The 17,389-nt window shown below is 36.4% G+C and overlaps 1 protein-coding gene across 4 annotated transcripts in view; it reads right to left on the bottom strand.

Annotated features, from left to right (window-relative positions):
- Positions 1–3,526: 3,526 nt before the first annotated feature.
- The window catches only part of MEI4 (meiotic double-stranded break formation protein 4), a 235,948-nt gene continuing 222,085 nt past the window's right edge, over positions 3,527–17,389 (bottom strand). For 3 of the 4 annotated variants that reach the window (XM_027602392.2, XM_027602393.2, XM_027602391.2), the window contains one exon: positions 3,527–4,873. In XM_027602392.2, the coding sequence (XP_027458193.1) occupies positions 4,613–4,873 (261 nt within the window). In that variant the 3' untranslated portion in view covers positions 3,527–4,612. Of the gene's footprint in view, positions 4,874–13,432; positions 13,559–17,389 lie in introns of all 4 variants that reach the window. The other variant, XR_003521454.2, reaches the window with a different exon arrangement.

Raw genomic sequence — 17,389 nt, forward strand, 5'->3', positions numbered from 1 at the left:
ACAGATCTCTGGGAAAAAGATGAACATTCTGATATTATTTGAGGGTGCCCACTTAAGAGTAAAGTAACATCATATCTGCATGTCTCTGCATTTTCATCATTCTATACCAGGACTGAACAGAAAGCTATAATTAATTTATAGCTCATAAAGTTGGATTATAATAACTTTTTTAAAAATGCCACCAATAGGGAGTAATTTTAGTGAAGCAACTAAAAAATGAATGTAAAGATGCTAATTATTTAAAGTGTTGTTAAGGTTGACAGATATGTTTTAACTTTGTTACTCATTTATTTTTTTAAAAGATTTATTTTAGGTGGGGGGGAGGGGCGGAGGGAGAGGGAGAGAAAGAATCCCAAGCCGACTCTCTGTTGAGAGTGGAGCCCCACACAGGGCTTGATCCCATTGCCCTGAGACCATGACCTGAGCTAAAACCAAGAGTGGGACACTTAACCGACTAAGCCACCCAGGTGTCCCAAATTTGTTACTCCTTTTAAATGAATCAGGCATAACTAAATTTCCCCAAATCCTGCTTTGGAATTTTAAGGCACATTGAGAGAAAGCTAAAAAAATTTCAGTTAAGTAATTTGGGATGATTGAATTTCTACTTTCTGAATGATTTTAGATGTATTAAGCCCTCCTGTTCAGTAAAAACCTTGATTATAGCAGTGGTTCCCAAACATTAGTGGGTATTAGAATCACTTAAAGGACTTGATAAAACAGATTTCTGGGGTCCACCTAACCCTTTCTGATTCTGAAGTAGATCTGGAGTGGGGCCCAAGAATTTGTATTTCTAACAGGTTTGAAAGTTTTGCTGATGATGCTGGCCTGGGGACAATGTTTGAGAACCACTGCTTTACATTATATATCAGAGACAAACGAAGTTAATGTTATTTGTAAATCTTGATGCCCCCGTGGATTGGCTATGGAACGTTTAGTACTACTGACTGAAAAACAGCAAAAGTTCCCCAGCCTGTACGCAGATACAACAAAAATTAGATTAAAATATAAAAAATTTATAAATTCAGAGTATATATATCCATGAATTATGAAATTATTTCAATGTCTTGAATGTTAAACTTATATTATCTTTATACAAGCTTTGTTCCTCATAATAATAGATTCTTAAAACTAGTTAAAGGACTTTCATATTAAAGGAAAAACAAAAAAGAGGCTGAGGTCATTTCTTATGTCAATCAGACCCCATAATATTTAGGCAGTTTTTAAAAGAAGAGCCTGTTCATTGACCAGATGAATTTAGTGCTGTCCAATTCTATAAATAACTTAAGAAGAATGAATTGGCTTTCAATAATAAAAATCCTTTCTTCTTTTTTTTCAAAATTAGGTAAATGTTATCACTCTAATTATCTCCTTCAGCAAATATAAGATATTGATGTTGTTGGGTCGTTATAATGCCCACAAAAACAAAGTTCTGCTGTATACATTCGATAAAAGCTAAAACTTACTATGTTTATTTTTCATATGTGCAAATAACTGGTTTGTGCACAAAGTTGGTGCTTAATATTTGATGAATAAACAAAACCAAGTTATCGTAAGCCAGAGCCATCAATATTTTTAAAAAATCTACAAATTCACATAAAAACCTGGAAATGTAAATGCCTTTTTTTTCCCGTGTCACCCTCAGATAACGGCCCTTATCTACAGGACGCCCACAAGTAGGGTGGAAAAGTACAAGTTTGTAAAAGAATTGCATTAAGTACCAACAATATCTATTTATAGATCCAAGGATAACACAATCAGATTTGTTTTCTCTTCCCACTGGGAGGAGCACTGCAGCCTGATAGCTCACCTACCCCCTCTTTAAAGAGAGCTTTGTACTTTTTAGAACTTAATTGTTCAAAGAGGATCTGGAACTTACCTAAAGAGTCCTTACTATAGTAAAATGCTACAGTGTAGAAAAGAACAAATATGCTGTTGTTCTGAGATGGTGGTAGAGAGGACAGCTACTCTGCAGGGGCTGAAGAATCCAAAATAAGCTAATAGCTGCCATGGTATAAGATTTGTAGTTGAGGGCATATAAAGCTTTGGTGATAATTCCCAAGAAGTGGTATTTATGAAACTTTCACGAGGTGCCAGCAATGTTTATAATGAAGACGAAGTGTAGCAGATTAATGAGTGTGGACTGCGAAGATAAAATTCCTGGGGGTGAAACCTAAGTCTTCTACTTCTTGGTGGTGTAATATCGGGCGAGCTGTTGAACATTCCTTTGCCTGAGTTCCTCATCTCTAAAATGGACGTAATAATATTACTTATCACATAGGGTTGTCGGGAGAATTAAATGAGTAAATATATGTAATATGCTTAGCTCAGTGCCTGGCGTCTATTATACCTACTATATGAATGTTTGCACTTACTATCGTTTTTATCATTTCTTCCATTTTTAGTATTGCCTTGTAGTCCTCTTTATTTCCCATCCTATTCTAAAATCAATTTCAGCACTGCCTAATTTCTACTGTCTCCATTAGTCTTATACCCTGAATTTTAGTTGAGAAGTTAGATATTCATCAAATCTTAATTGCTACATTTTTAAATTATCTTAATTCTAGTTTAAATCATTATCTTATACCACTTTTTTGAAACAGAGATATAAATGTCTCATTTTATCTTCTTATTCACCAGCAGTTTTAGACCTCAATACTAAATGTACTGCACAGTTAACACTGTTAGAGATTGAAACACAGGATAATGAAGGGTTAAGCGTCCTATAATTGATTAAATTTGTTTACAAAAAAATATTAAATGGAAATAATATGTATCTCCATTTTGTACATTAATGATGATCCCACCATCTTGTCTGTTCCTGTAAAATAAATACATTTTCTAGGCTAATTTTCAGACCATGAAGCTTTAAAAACTATTAAGATTAAGAAATCTGTTCGAGTTACAAAAGTCTTATTAGGATCACTATGTTGGCTGGCTGCAATGGGAAAGGGCCACTGCTGTGGCTTATGTATTTACCAACCTTGTCTAATCATTAAGAGTGAGGATGGGGAGATGTCATGGGTAGTGGATTTTGTGTGGTGTCATCAACTATACAAATCCCAGGAATCCAAATATTAGAAAAATTCCTAATTCAGGAACTGGAATGCCCTCCTTGTGTTCAACTGGTGTGTATGGTAAAGTAAATTATTTGCCCCAATTCTCCATCCTTTCCTGTATCCATGCCCTTTGCCATGGAACTTTGCAGTTCTCCCGCTCTGGGTAGAGGGTACTTCCGGGCCTCTTTTCTTTGTGCTTGCCCATTTGATGTACTTTGGCTAATGCACGTGGACAATTACAATGTAATGCTTCTCAGCCTAGCCCTTTTCCTCTTGCCAGTCTGCCACTGCCACAGAAGAGCTTGAGTAGCTTCCCTTTCAACTTGGGCCCCAGAATAAGCACAAGTGGAAGAGACCAAAGCCAATTTGTAATAAAGAAACTAGCTCAGTGGGATCTGCAACCTGAGCAGAGCTTTCCAACAGAATCCAGTTCAAATGAGCCAATCCCGCAAGTGACTGACCCACAGACATTCAAGAAATATTTATTGTATGCCACTGAGATTTTGTAGTAGTTTGTTACATAATAGGTGACTGATATATACATTGAGTTTTATAAAAAAGGCTTTCTTTTCTACAAAGCAGAAATAATTCCAAAAATAACCATAGCAGATGATGATATGATTTTATATACATTTTTTTAAAATACCAATGGCATTTAGGAATGGTAATTAACTTATGAAACAATATCACACATAAATAATAAAGTAAATTTGTATTTGTTGTGTCCTAAATTGCACTATAGGTAAGTACATAATGTGTACTCATTAAGCTAGTTGGTTATGAATTTAATAATCGAAATAAAGTCAATGAAACTGTGTAACTGGCAAATTCAACTAATACATTTAATAAGTATAAATATACTTTCAATAAGTATATTTCTGGGCAGATGTTAGATTTGTAAAAATATCCTTAATGATATAATTATACATGACTTAACTACATTTTAACAATAACCGGAATATTATACATAATAAACAGAATCAAAACAAATACTTGAAAAACAAACATTTTAAACAATGAATTCGTACTTTCAAAGGACTTAACAAATAATTTGATTTTATGAAATTGAGGGCCATTTTGTTTATAAATGTTAAAGAATCATCCTCTAAGATGATAGACAAAGGTGTAAATGAAACTATGTAAGAACAAAGTTTTAAAAATTTCATTTATAACCACTTAGAGATTGTTTTGACAAAGTAACAAAACCTTTAAGATCTCTTCTGTTGCCTTTTACTATCTATTACATGTAAATCTTTTAAAATGTAAATACTGTTTATGAGATAGACAATTAATGGTCCATTATAGAGAATAATAGAGCTAGACTATATTGAGTAACATATTGTAAAATACAGTTACATGGAAATAAGGACATTCTCAACTGAAACTGACTGATTTTAGTATAGAAATAGGACTCATAATCTTTTATATACAATTTAAACCTATTGAATGATTATATTTAGAGATCCACTTAAAATGCTCATTTAAAAAATATACTTGAAAATCTTTTAAGCAGAAGATCTTCATACTTCAGTATGCTTCTGACATTTAGTAAATTGCTAAGGAAGTGAGTTACTTTCAACAGTTTCTACTGAGTTCAAGAGAATGCCCAGTCTCCATAAATAAAAAGTGAATAAAGGAAACGCATCAGAGAGTTGGAAAATAGTTTCATCATGCTTTTGAAGAAATTTCTTGATTTCTTGATCATCATGCCCTACACTTGATGTGTTGCCTTCTTTGGTTTCCTTTTGAAGAAGCTGCTCCAGAACCCAGAACAGGGAGAAAATATTTTCATAGTGTGTCACATAACCGGCGTGAACCTACAAATAAACAACAAACTTCTTTAAAACACATATTGGTTGTAGCTCAGCTCAGAAAAAGCCAAATAAAGATATTAAATTTTCAGACAATAAGTAAATTCTTGATATATTTAACACTATGTTCCTGTTCCTTTAATTGGGATGGAGGGAGAACAAAGGAGAACATTTCCTTTCTTTCAAAAACTTTACAGTTTTGGTGAATGACTTTTTTCTCTTGATGGTTTATAAAGCTCAAAATCCTTTCTCTGTACTACTGCTATAATTCATTACTCAGATGAATCTGAGAATACTTGATAATGTCTTGTGTGTTGAATTCAGTGTTGTGGTAAAGACTTTCAGTGCATGACAGTCCTGCCAATGATAACATAAATATCTTGGGGGTACGGTTTTAAGAATGTTTTTTTTTTTTTAAGATCTTATTAATTTGAGAAAGAGAGCACACACAAGCAGGGGGAGATGCAGAGGGAGAAGCAGGCTTCCCACCAAGCAGGGAGCCGGATGTGGGACTCGATCCCAGGACCCCAGGATCATGAACTGAGCCAAAGGCAGACCGCTTAACTGACTGAACTACCCAGGCGGCCTAAGAATGTGTTATGACTCAGTATAGAGTAACTCAGTATAACTAAGTCTTAGAACAGTTATGATCTCTAAGAGACCAGACATGATCTCATTCTGAGTCTACACAAATCAAGGAGGAATAGGATTAGATTATGTGGAATCACATATATGGTCATGAGGAAAAATATAGATGTGTCTTGAGAAGTTTTGTTTGGCCCTAGATCACTGGAAGTGAGATGAATCAAAGTAAGGCCTAAAAAGTGGACAATGGAAAGCATAATCTGAGGGGATACAGGAATCAGTTTAAAGATATAAAATGGCTTTATCATTTGCTTATTAAGACATGTGTTGGAAACAGTCCCCAAATCTATCCACTCTAATAATACATAAATAAAAAGAAACATTCTTTTAGAGCCCAGAGGAATGTATGCCGTAACAAGGTGGTCCTATAAACAGTTAAATATATACTTTCTTCTTATTGAGGTATAATTGACATAACATATTAGCTTCAGGTATCACATAATAATTGGATATTTATATACATTGCAAAATGATCACCATAGTAAGTCCAGTTAACATCTATTGCTATACATAGTTACCAAATTCTTCTTTTGTGACAAGGACTTTCAAGATCCACTCTCCTAGCTTTCAAATATTCAATACAGTGTTTAGCTAATATAGTTATTAACTATAGTCTCCATGCTGTACACTATATCCCTATGACTTAAATTCATTTTATAACTAGAAATTTGTACCTTTCCATTCCCTTCACCCATTTCAGCACCCTCTAACCCCCACCTCATGCAACTAGCAGTCTGCTCTCTATATTCATGAGCTTGTTTTTGTTTTTTAATTTTATGTTATGTTAATCACCATACATTACATCATTAGTTTTTGATGTAGTGTTCCATGATTCATTGTTTGCGCATAACACCCAGTGCTCCATTCAATATTCCACATATAACTGCATTATATGGTATTTATTTTTTTCTGTCTGGCTTATATCATTTACCATATTGCCCTCAAGGTCCATACATGTTAGAAATGGCAAGATTTAATTCTTCTTTTATGGCTGAATAATAATCCATTATATGTATGTGTATGTGCACACACACATATAAATATGAATGCATTTATGTATACACACACACACACACACAAACACAAACACACACCATACCTTCTTTATCCATTCATCCATCAGTGAACATATAGCTTCTTTCCATGTCTTGGCTATTATAAATAATGCTGCAATGAACATGGATAATACATATATACTTTTGAATTAGTGTTTTCTTTTTCTTTGCATAAATACCCCAAAGTGGAATTGCTGGATTATATGGTAATTCTATTTTTAATTTTTTGAGGAATCTCCATAGTGTTTTCCATAATGGCTACACCAATTGACATCCCCACTGACAGTGGGAACACAAGGGTTCCCTCTTTTCCACATTCTCACCAACACTTATTATTTCTCTCTTTTTGATAATAGCGTTCTGACAGGTGTGAGGGGATATCTCATTGTGGATTTGATTTGCATTTCCCTGATGATTAGTTATGTTGAGCATCTTTCCATGTCCCTGTTAGCCATGTCTTCCTTGGAAAAATGTCTATTCAGATCCTCTGCCCATTTTGTAATTGGATTGTGTTTCTGCTGTTGAGTTGTAGAAGTTCTTTATATATTTTGGATATTAAGCCTTTATTTAGTATTTGATTTGCAAATATTTTCTCCCATTCAGTGGGCTGCCTTTTATTCTGTTGATGGTTTCTTTTGTTGTGCAGAGGCTTTTTAGTTTGATATAGTGCCATTTGTTTCTTTTTCCATTTTTTTTTCCCTTTGCTTTAGGTGTCAAATCCAAAAACTAATTTCCAAGACCAATGTCAAGGAGCTTGCTACCTATGTTTTCTTCTAGGAGTTTTATGGTTTCAGATATTAAATTCACGTCTTTAATCCATTTTTATTTTTTTGTATGATATTAAATAGTGGTTCAGTTTCATTCTTTTGCATGTGGCTGTTGAGTTTTCCCAGCACCATTTATTGGAGAGGCTAGGCTACTTTCCCATTGTACATTCTTGGCTTTTTTGCCATAAATTAATTGACCGTATATGTGTGGGTTGATTTCTGGGCTCTCTGTTCTGCTCCATTGATCCATATTTATGTTTTTATGCCTATTCCATACTGTTTTGATTACTAGAGCTTTGTAATATAGTTTGAAATCAGGAAGCATGATGCCTCCAGCTTTGTTCTTCTTTCTCAAGATTGCTTTGGCTATTCAGGTTCTTTTGTGTTTTCATACAAATTTTAGGATTGCTTGTCCTATTTGAGACTTTCCTGAGAAACAAACTGAGGGTTCTAGAGGGGAGGGGGGTGGAGGGATGGGTTAGCCTGGTGATGGGTATTAAAGAGGGCACATGCCGCATGGAGCACTGGGTGTTATATGCAAACAATAAATCATGGAACACTACATCAAAAACTAATGATGTAATGTATGGTGATTAACATAACATAATAAAAAAAAGTGCTTGTAATAAGAACTACTTCTCTAACTGCCTGTATATCACACTCCTACAAACTGGACTCTACATTCTTAAGTGAATATTCCTAATACCTATGTGCCGATTCTCTTGATCTAGAATGGCCTCTCTCATCAATCTCTCATTACTAGCACCCTGAGCAGCCTTCAGTGCCTATCATAGATGCCACCTATGAACTGAGCCTTTCCCAAGCCCCTCAATTTTATAGATTTGAACTATTTCCCTTATATTCTGGTTGGTTATATTTATTTCATCACCCACTTAGATTCTAAATATGTTGAGAGAAGCAAATGTGTTCCTGTCACTACAGTTTCTACAATTCCTAAAACAATGTCTGTCTTGCTCATAGTAGATCTCAATGATACATTTGTGGTTTTGAACTGAACAGGAATTAGAGCAATGTAAAAGGAACTACTATAGATACATACTGGTTACTATCTGAAGGAGAATAACAGCGACATTTTTCAATGTTAAAAATACCTTTCAAATACTCATCCAAACTAAAAAAATTCACAGTATGTGTTTAACCTGATCTTATCAGCAATACTTAAAAATTTGTCAACCTGCTCACTAATGACCACAGATAGTACAAATCCTGTATGAGTTAACAGATAATTCTTCTTTGGAACTATGTTATAAACATAGGTGCTTAACCTATTTAGACATTAACATAAATTAGGTAGTGTTGAAATACAAATTATGTAGCAAAAGGGCACATTTATTTCATTCACTTTGAAGCTTTAACTATAACAGGGTATGGTACTTTATAATGATAATCTAGGCAGGAGTGTTGCAATGATTTTAGGGTTCACCTCTACTGATAATAATATATTAGCTATATATTCCAGCATTTATCTTACTGGGCTCTTAAAATACATTAGGATTTTGTGAACTGAATGACTATTCTTTTTTGAAATTATTTAATTTTTAGTTAACCTTGGTTTTCATGTATAACAATTTTATGAATAAAAAGTTGTCAAATGGTGCTTATCACAAATAAGGGAATTTCTCCCCTCTGATAAAGGCCATAGCATCCCAGGAAATTTCAGGGCAAGAGCGTGAGGCAGACAGTGTGTCTTGGTACCTTTCCATTCGCTTTGAGATTCTTACTTTGGGCATGTTTAGCTCTACTTCCAGGTGGGCTGGGGTCCCTGCTCTAGTGCCCCATCTCTATGTTGTTTTAGACTTTGCCTTTACACCTACTAGAATTTATCTGTCTTGGGTTCCACCTCGATCCTAAATGCCTGTACCAAATCATTTGATACACTCTTTTACTCTAAGATATTAGCAGTTATAGAACAGTAATTTGAAACTAACTCCTCTCTTTAGGGACAGTATGAGCTTAGCTAACATGCCTTCGCAGCCCTTCCTTTCAACACGACTGAAACGGCATGTCTGTGGGGGCGGTCTTTCCTGTAGTTCCCAGATTTCATCACACTGGCAGCTGCCTGCTCTGCTTAATCATATGCTCAGGCACTTTCTGAATTAGTGCATAAACTGAATAAAACAAAAATAAATGCTCTCAAAGTGATAGTCCATCGGATTTGGTGTTATTTTTACACTCTCAGCATCGAACTAGACTGAATCGCATCAGTGTTGGAAAATACCCAACACAGGTGGAACATACCAGTAAGGAAAATACTCAAGTGTTTTGCCTGAACATCCTGCCAGGAAGACTGAATGACCCCGGTACATGAACAAGATGGCTGTGTGCATCTGATAACATGCTATCAGTTTATCTTTCTATTCAGGTCTTTTTGAATGGAAGGAATCTTGAGAAGAAGCTTTTAGAGTCCCATGACTACTTCCTATTACCTAATCCCATTTTATGTAATAGGGAACCTTCAAAAGAGAAGATATTTTCTTGGTAGAAAAATCACCAGATATTTTTGTAGAGTATTTTCAAAATTAAAACATTTCTTAGATTTATTTTTCTACTCCTGAGCTGGGCTGAAGAAAGTCTCCAAATATCTTTTTCAGTGGTGAAAAATATTAATTTTCTTTACATGCTGCTAAGTTTCACTTCAACACTTAAATCCTGAAGTTAGGCTATAGACACATAATGCCAGTTTCCTAATTATTGTTTTAGTTGGAAGTCGGTCAAGGTTAGCCTGACATTTTTGTAGAGACTTATCCTTGAAGCAGCCACTATTTGCTTATTCCATATCCATTTCTCCCTCCCTTTTCATCAAAAGAAACCTGGTTTTGCTCAGGGTGGCAATAGATCAACTAAAAATGTCTATGTCCAGTCTCTTAAGGCTAATTCTTCTCAAAGAGATATAAATATAAGTAACTGGGTGGGCTTCTGGGAAAGCTCTTTAATAGTAGGCAAAGTCTAGTAGAAGGCAGCTTTGCCCCTTCCCTCTGCACCATTTTCCCTGCTCCGAAATACTGATACAGTGCTTGGAGGTAGAGTAGCCATCCTGTGAGCTTGAGGATGGGTGCTACCCATGGGTCAGTAAAAAGGACCAGATTCTGGAGGCATGGTGCAGCTCAATATATCCACACAGGATGGCTATACCTTCCTGCACTATGCTTGGGTCCTCTTCTTCCATTTTGGTCTTTTAAAATTGGAACCTTGATGGGGCACCTGGGTGGCTCAGTTGATTAAGCATCTGCCTTCGGCTCAGGTCATGATCCCAGGGTCCTGGGATCAAGCCCTGCATTGGGCTCCCTGCTCATCGGGGTGTCTGCTTCTCCCTCTCCCTTGCCCCTCACCTCCCCCTGCTTGTGCTCTCTCTCCCTATCTCTCTTGCTCATGCTCTCTTTCTCTCAAATAAATAAATAAAATCTTAAAAAAAAATAAAATAAAATTGGAACCTTGAGCCTTCAACTAGGCAGGAAGGGGGCTCTGAAGGTTTCTTTGCCTTGAGAAGGTGCTGCCTTCTGCTGTCTCTGATATAGGGAGGACAGAGATGCCCAAAGGGGCAATAACAAAGTCACATTTCTTGACAGCAGATGATGTAACAAAGTGTACCATACATTTGAGTGTGGCTCGCAGTTTGGATGTTTATATTTAATACTGAAAAACATAAAGATGTAATAGTTCATTAAATTCAGTGGTTGGTAATTTACGTGTACTAGCCAAAGGCATGCAGTGGTGAAGTCTGACACTTTCAGAAATAAGCATGCTGTTATGGAAGGGGTGAAAACACAACATGACGTTTTTCTTATTGCTACAAGCGCAAGAGGTGGAGAAAATTGGATCATTACAGGGCAGAAAATCAAGTCAAAGAGTATAGGCAAATAACCGAAATGTTAAACTAAATGTTCACTGAATATAAATATAACATTGGCTCAGTATCCTCCATGTCAGAATTTATTAGACAGAAGCAATAAGAAAGATACAACTAAAATTAGTAGTCTCTAAAAGAATGAATTAAACATGATACTTTAAAGGAAAAGGTCAGTTGTCACCATGATAATTAAGAGGGAAACTTATCCCTGAGTTTTAATAACTTAGCCTTTTTTATCTACTAGAAAGCAAAGAAGGCAGATTTCAGTGGAGGAGTTGAGGAGGGTGAAGTTAACCCTCTATCAACAGTTCACTAGCTTGCCGCTTCTGAAGCACAGGAGAAAGCACCAAAAGAGCCGATAAGTAAGCAGGGGCTTAGCTCTGGGGCCAGCACAATATTGAGCATGACCACAGTAGCAACAGTGCTTGAGAACAGAGTAGGAGAACCGTATACACATTATATAAATGTACGTTTGTTTATTTACTTATTTTTAAAATATTTTAAAACTAATGATGTATGGTGACTAACATAATAAAATAAAATTTAAAAAAATATTTGAGAGGGAGAATAAGAGACAGAGAGAGAGAGAGAGAGAGAGAGAAAGTGAGCACGAGCAGGGAGGAGGGGCACAGGGAGAGGGAAAGGGAGAAGCTGAGGGCCAAGCCCAACGTGACCCCAGAATGCTGAGGTCGTGGCTGGATCCCAGGGCCCTGACATTGTGACCTGAGCCAAAGTCAGATGCTTAACTGACTGAGCCACTCAGGTGCCCCATATATGTATATTTAAAATCAATGCACTTATGATTGCAATAGAAGCACACATTCATTTAAAACTATGTCTCTGCAAAAATGGTGTTCTATCCTTTTCTGTTCCCCACAACCTGGGTGCCAAATCATACTGAAAGTGTATAAAGCAAAAGGCTGATCAGAGCAGAATATAGTTAATTAGGAAAGATTTTCTAGAGATGAATTGTGAGCCAGGGCTCAAAGGGAGTGAGGGGTACAGATTGGTGAATCATCTTTTGATCAGATTGCCAGGTAAGGAAGAATAAAAAGGATACAATGGGTATTAATCCTTTTTGCTTTATACAGATAATGGTATGATTATCTGCCTAAAACACTGAATCCTGGACTGGTTCTAAGGGCTTATGTCTAATTTTGAGGGTAACTTAGATGAAAAGTTCTAAACTACTGAAAGTACTAACATTTGCAATCTTGGTATTTTGCCATGTTTCCTATGGGAAATAGTTTGAGTATGCAAGATTTATATGTAAAGCTACTCATGAAAGGAATATACATAACAAAAAAAATTAAATCTGTCATTATGAGCCTTGTTTAAAAATAATGATTTTTTCATTAACCAGTTTTACCTACTTTTCTCAAATCTGTTTCTTAGGGCTGAGATTATCTAATAAAGTAATAGCAAAATGAACAGACTGAAAAAGAAAATGGCCTACAGAGGGCAAGGAGTTTGGACAAGAATCACAGAAAGGAGAAGCATGGTTTGTATTTGACAAAAATATATAGGCTGAGACTCCAAATAAGAACAGATGTGGCAGAGGCCCTGTTGGTTGAGATCTCTGAGAAAACAGAATCTTACTAAGCAAGACTTTTTTTTTTTTCCTCAAAGGCCATCAATTGAACACATATTCATTGCTTATTAAACCCCAGCTCTGCCATTTACTAGCTATGTGAGCTGGGCACGTTATTTAACCTCACTAAACCTACCTTTCCTCATCCAAAATTCGGAAATAACAAGGGTAACTCCTCCTTGGGGTTGCTGAGAGAATAGATTAAATTACATGTTCAAAACCCAGCGCAGGATAATACACACACACATTTACATATTTAAAACATGCACATTTTCAAATAAGTATTATCTACTCTCTGTTATTATCGTCACCATCATTATTATTTTTTTTAAGATTTATTTATTTTAGAAAGAGGGAGAGCATGTGCTGGAGGGTCAGAGGGAGACGGAGAGAGAGAATCTCAAGCGGACTCCATGCTGAATGTGGAGCCTGATGCAGGGCTCACTCTCATGACTCTGAGATCATGACCTGGCTGAAACCAAGCGTCGGTTGCTTGACTGTGCCCCATTATCATTATGTGTTTACCTAGAGTGAAAAAGCTATAGTCCCTATCCAAAAGGCACTTTTCAACTGGAGGAGGCTACTGCTATTACTCAAGCACCGTACTGTGGTCAGTTTTTGGAAGCATTTCAAACTTACTGCAAATTGTTCATCTAGAGCTGTGTAAAGAGCCTAAGGATGTCTCTTCCAGCTACTTTCCTCTACCAAGGAAGTCCTTCATAGACAAGGGTAGCAGAGCATTCTTTTCTGCATAGAAGGATGATGCTAAAGAAACAAAATGTGAGATAATTACTTTAAAGCCTTTCTGATATTAGAAGACTAACTGAGATTAGAAGATAGACTCCACATAGACTCTTATTCTCAGATTTCCTCACATACCGGATAGGGAATTCCTAATACAGGGACATGGCATTTTTCTGTTCTAACAGATTTCCTGAGTCACCTTTAAACAGCTTTACACTGGATCCTCACTCCTTTCTTAGGATCTGTACCCTTCATTATGTGGTCATCAATCCCACTCACAGTACAATTTTCACCATTTTATACCATTATATGAAACTTGATCTAAGGCTAGAAATTCCTTTCAAGTACATTTGAGAAGCAAATAGATCATTCACTAGTTTGGACTTTCATCACAGTAGTTCTTGGCAAAGCAGTACAAACCAGATAATCTGGTTATTAATATAAGAGCCTATTAAGTGAAAGAACAGGGTTCAGAGACTGGAATAAAAGCAGCTAAATTCCGTAAGGACTAATTCGGCTGGGAGTACTTAGCACTTTAAAATTTTGTTTCTGCTTGCTTTGCACTCATCCCTCTCTTCTGTCGATCCTACTGCATGTGTTGGGTACTCTCATGTGTCATACCCTGTGGTAAGTGCTGGGGGTACAGAGCCGAGTAGGACAAGATCCCTACCTCTGTAAGAATTCCTAGTACGCTTCTAGGGAGACAAAGAAGTAAATACATAATGGCAATGCCGAGTGCCTGCTGTTAGGGTGAGAGAAGAACTCTCAAGAGAACTGAGTCATGTGGTGTGAGAAGACGCTAAGTGTCAGGAAATGAGTTTAGTCGTGAATGGGGATATTGCAGGCTCACTTCCTCCTGGGGGGCATGGCAGGATTCTTTTGGAGAGATGACTTGAAAGCTATTATCAGCATAGATAAAATGCTTGTTTGGCTACTACCACAGGGGCCTCCGTCTCTGGCTGGTGAATACGCACTGAAGCAAGGGAGAGGCAGAGAGCTTATAGGGGTGTGGGGAAAGATGTCACCAATCTCTACAGAATCCCTACACCTCTGCCTTCTCTAAGGCAGTGGAACCAGCCTGGACTGTCTGGTGTGTGCAGTCAAGGGCCAAATCAATTCTGTATGTTAACACAATCTTAAAGAATGTGTTTGGTTCTTTGAGCTCTACTGCCACTTAAATGTTTTATACTTACCTTCCTGAAGGAAGGCCCAGATCATGATGCACAAAAGTAGTATTCTTGGGAGAGAAAATGCACTGTTTCACCAAGTGAAGCCATTTCTATCATGTCATTAAGACAGAGCTTGAGAAAAAGTGGTGAAATATCTGATACATATTTAAAACAGATCCAGATGGCCATTACTGATGGAAAACAAATGTCCAAATAGCCAGTGGGGGTAAAATCAACATGAAACATTCTTCTTTAGGACTCTAAATAAAGATTATCCAAGGCAGCATCAGATCCTGCCCAACTAGGCAGAAGGCAGGAACCAGATTTGTTGGAGTAGCATCAGTGACTGCCCAGCCAGGCAAAAGCCAGAGCCTAAAATAATTTCCTAGAGGCTGCATATCTAGGCTTTGATAAATTTGCCAAAGTAAGCGAGTGTGTGTGTGTGTGTGTGTGTGTGTGTGTGTGTGTGTGTGTGTGTGTGTGTGTGTGTGTGTGTGTGAAGGTTTATATATTTAAGAGCACTGGATCCAAAGCTCAAGATCAAGGACGACAAGAGGATGGGCTCATAGTGACCAAATCCTTTGCAATAATTTTGTTTGGAAACTGAAAGCCAAATCTGATTGGCCTCAGATAATCTACTAATTATCTCCCAAAGGCCAACTGAACAGGGTTGGAATCACAGAAATTAAAAGTCAATACATTTGTCCCTTTTCTCTTCCTATTTTCAATAGGTATCGCCACTAATTCAATGAAACCACTTTATCAGAGCTTGATACACTACACAACACACGGGAAAGTTTGGAAACATAATGGAGTAAAAACTCTACGTTCTTATGAACATTTTGTATTACTGTTGTAGTAGAGACTGGGCCGAGAGCAAGGTATGTGATACATTCTTGTCCTTCTTCTTTTAAAAATCAACCAACCACTATCTCTCCTTTTTTAAAAAAAAAAGACTTTTTGAGATATAACTGGCCTACAGTAAAATGGTGTTGAGTTTTATGAATTTGATAAATTACTTTTAAGAACAGAGAAATGTCATAACAGAAATAATCTCATGCTACAACTATGTGATATTGTTTAATGACATTTTAAATGTTACCTTTTATCTAGATGATTTTCTAATTAAAATGTATATACAGCATTTAGTTGTTTTCACAATTATATGAAATACTATTTCAAACAACTATAATTTTGTTATCTGAAGGTACTCTAGAGAAATTTTTGAAAAGACAAGATCCATATGTAATGCAGAAACCTTAGGAGAAGGAAGTAGACTTCAAACTATGAGATAGCTTTTCTGGCTTAACTATTTTCATTATCTTCACACTGAGATGCTGCTGGGGAAATTTGTCACAAAAATGCTAAGTGACCCTAGAGAAAGCTTTCTTAGGTGCTGGTGACAGTCACTACCTGATGACAAATAGGAAAAAAAAAGGAGGAGGGGAGTGTAGAACCAGAGAACTGAGGCTTCCATTAGCTCTCTTGTTCAAATACCATGTCCTCAGTAGCCACTGCCAACCATGATGTTGAGATGGAAATTACACAAAATGACAGAAGCATGGCTTCATATCCTTTAGGCATCATAAATGAAGGTGGAGTTAAATATGTAAACAATCACAATATAATGTGATATATATCATAAGAGAGTCCTGTCCATAGTGTTATAGTGGCATTGCTGCTAAGTGGGTTATAGTAAAAAAAAAAAAAAATAGGAAGAATGCACTCAGCAAATAAGCTCAACGGAGAATTCTAAATGCTACTGTTTTAGAAAATTAAACTAGCAACGGCTTACAAGGGAAATGAAGTACATGATGGGAAATTCACATGGTAACTTAAATGCAGTGAAAACAAAACAAGTAGGAGAACAACTCAGTATGCATATAATACACAGGTGTCAAAGTGTTTGTCTTTCTCAGATACATAATACAAAATTAAAATCAAGTATTCTTGGGAGATACTTGCATTTATAAGACATATCAAGTAGTTTACTTAATCAACAGTGTTTGGACTTGGATATATGCTTTAGAAGCAATTATTTTTGGAAAAAAATAATGTGCCCAATAAGTTGACTATCACTGGTTAATTTCGAAGACATGTTTAAAAACACTGACATTTTAAATGTAATTAGATTTGTTTCTTAATCTGAGTCTGAAATTCCAATAAATTTTACCTTTTTTGGAAACTATGCTGCTAACTTTAGAAGAGTGATCTATTCTTTATTCAAATTCAATCCTAAATATAACACCTGGATCTGACACAATGACATTAAAGTTTTAAGACGATATATTTACCGATAAAACAAAAACCCTCCAAATACTTGAAGTGGCTTCAGTAAGGAAAAAAAAATGAATCCTTTATTCAAAAGCTTTTTAGAACTCTAATTCATAATGTTTCATTTGTAAGGGAATACAGTAGTTCCTTGTAAAATGTTCCACTTTTTGGGAATAAAACCACACTTACCTGGATGTCCAGTTTCCAAATGTCAAACATCCTGGAATTTGCAGCCCCTGAGCCAGTGAAACAGCCACCAGGAAACAATTCCTGGTAGACTGTGCATGTGACTCTAGAGGGAGGGGCACTGGGTCCTCACATCTCCTCAACTCATATCCTGGGCTAATTCTGAAGGCAATAAGGGCAGGGCAGGAAATACTGCCACAGGAAATTGAAAGAAGCAAGAATT

The sequence above is a fragment of the Zalophus californianus genome, chromosome 7 (genome assembly GCF_009762305.2).
Source record: "Zalophus californianus isolate mZalCal1 chromosome 7, mZalCal1.pri.v2, whole genome shotgun sequence".
NCBI classification, from domain to species: Eukaryota; Metazoa; Chordata; class Mammalia; order Carnivora; family Otariidae; genus Zalophus; species Zalophus californianus.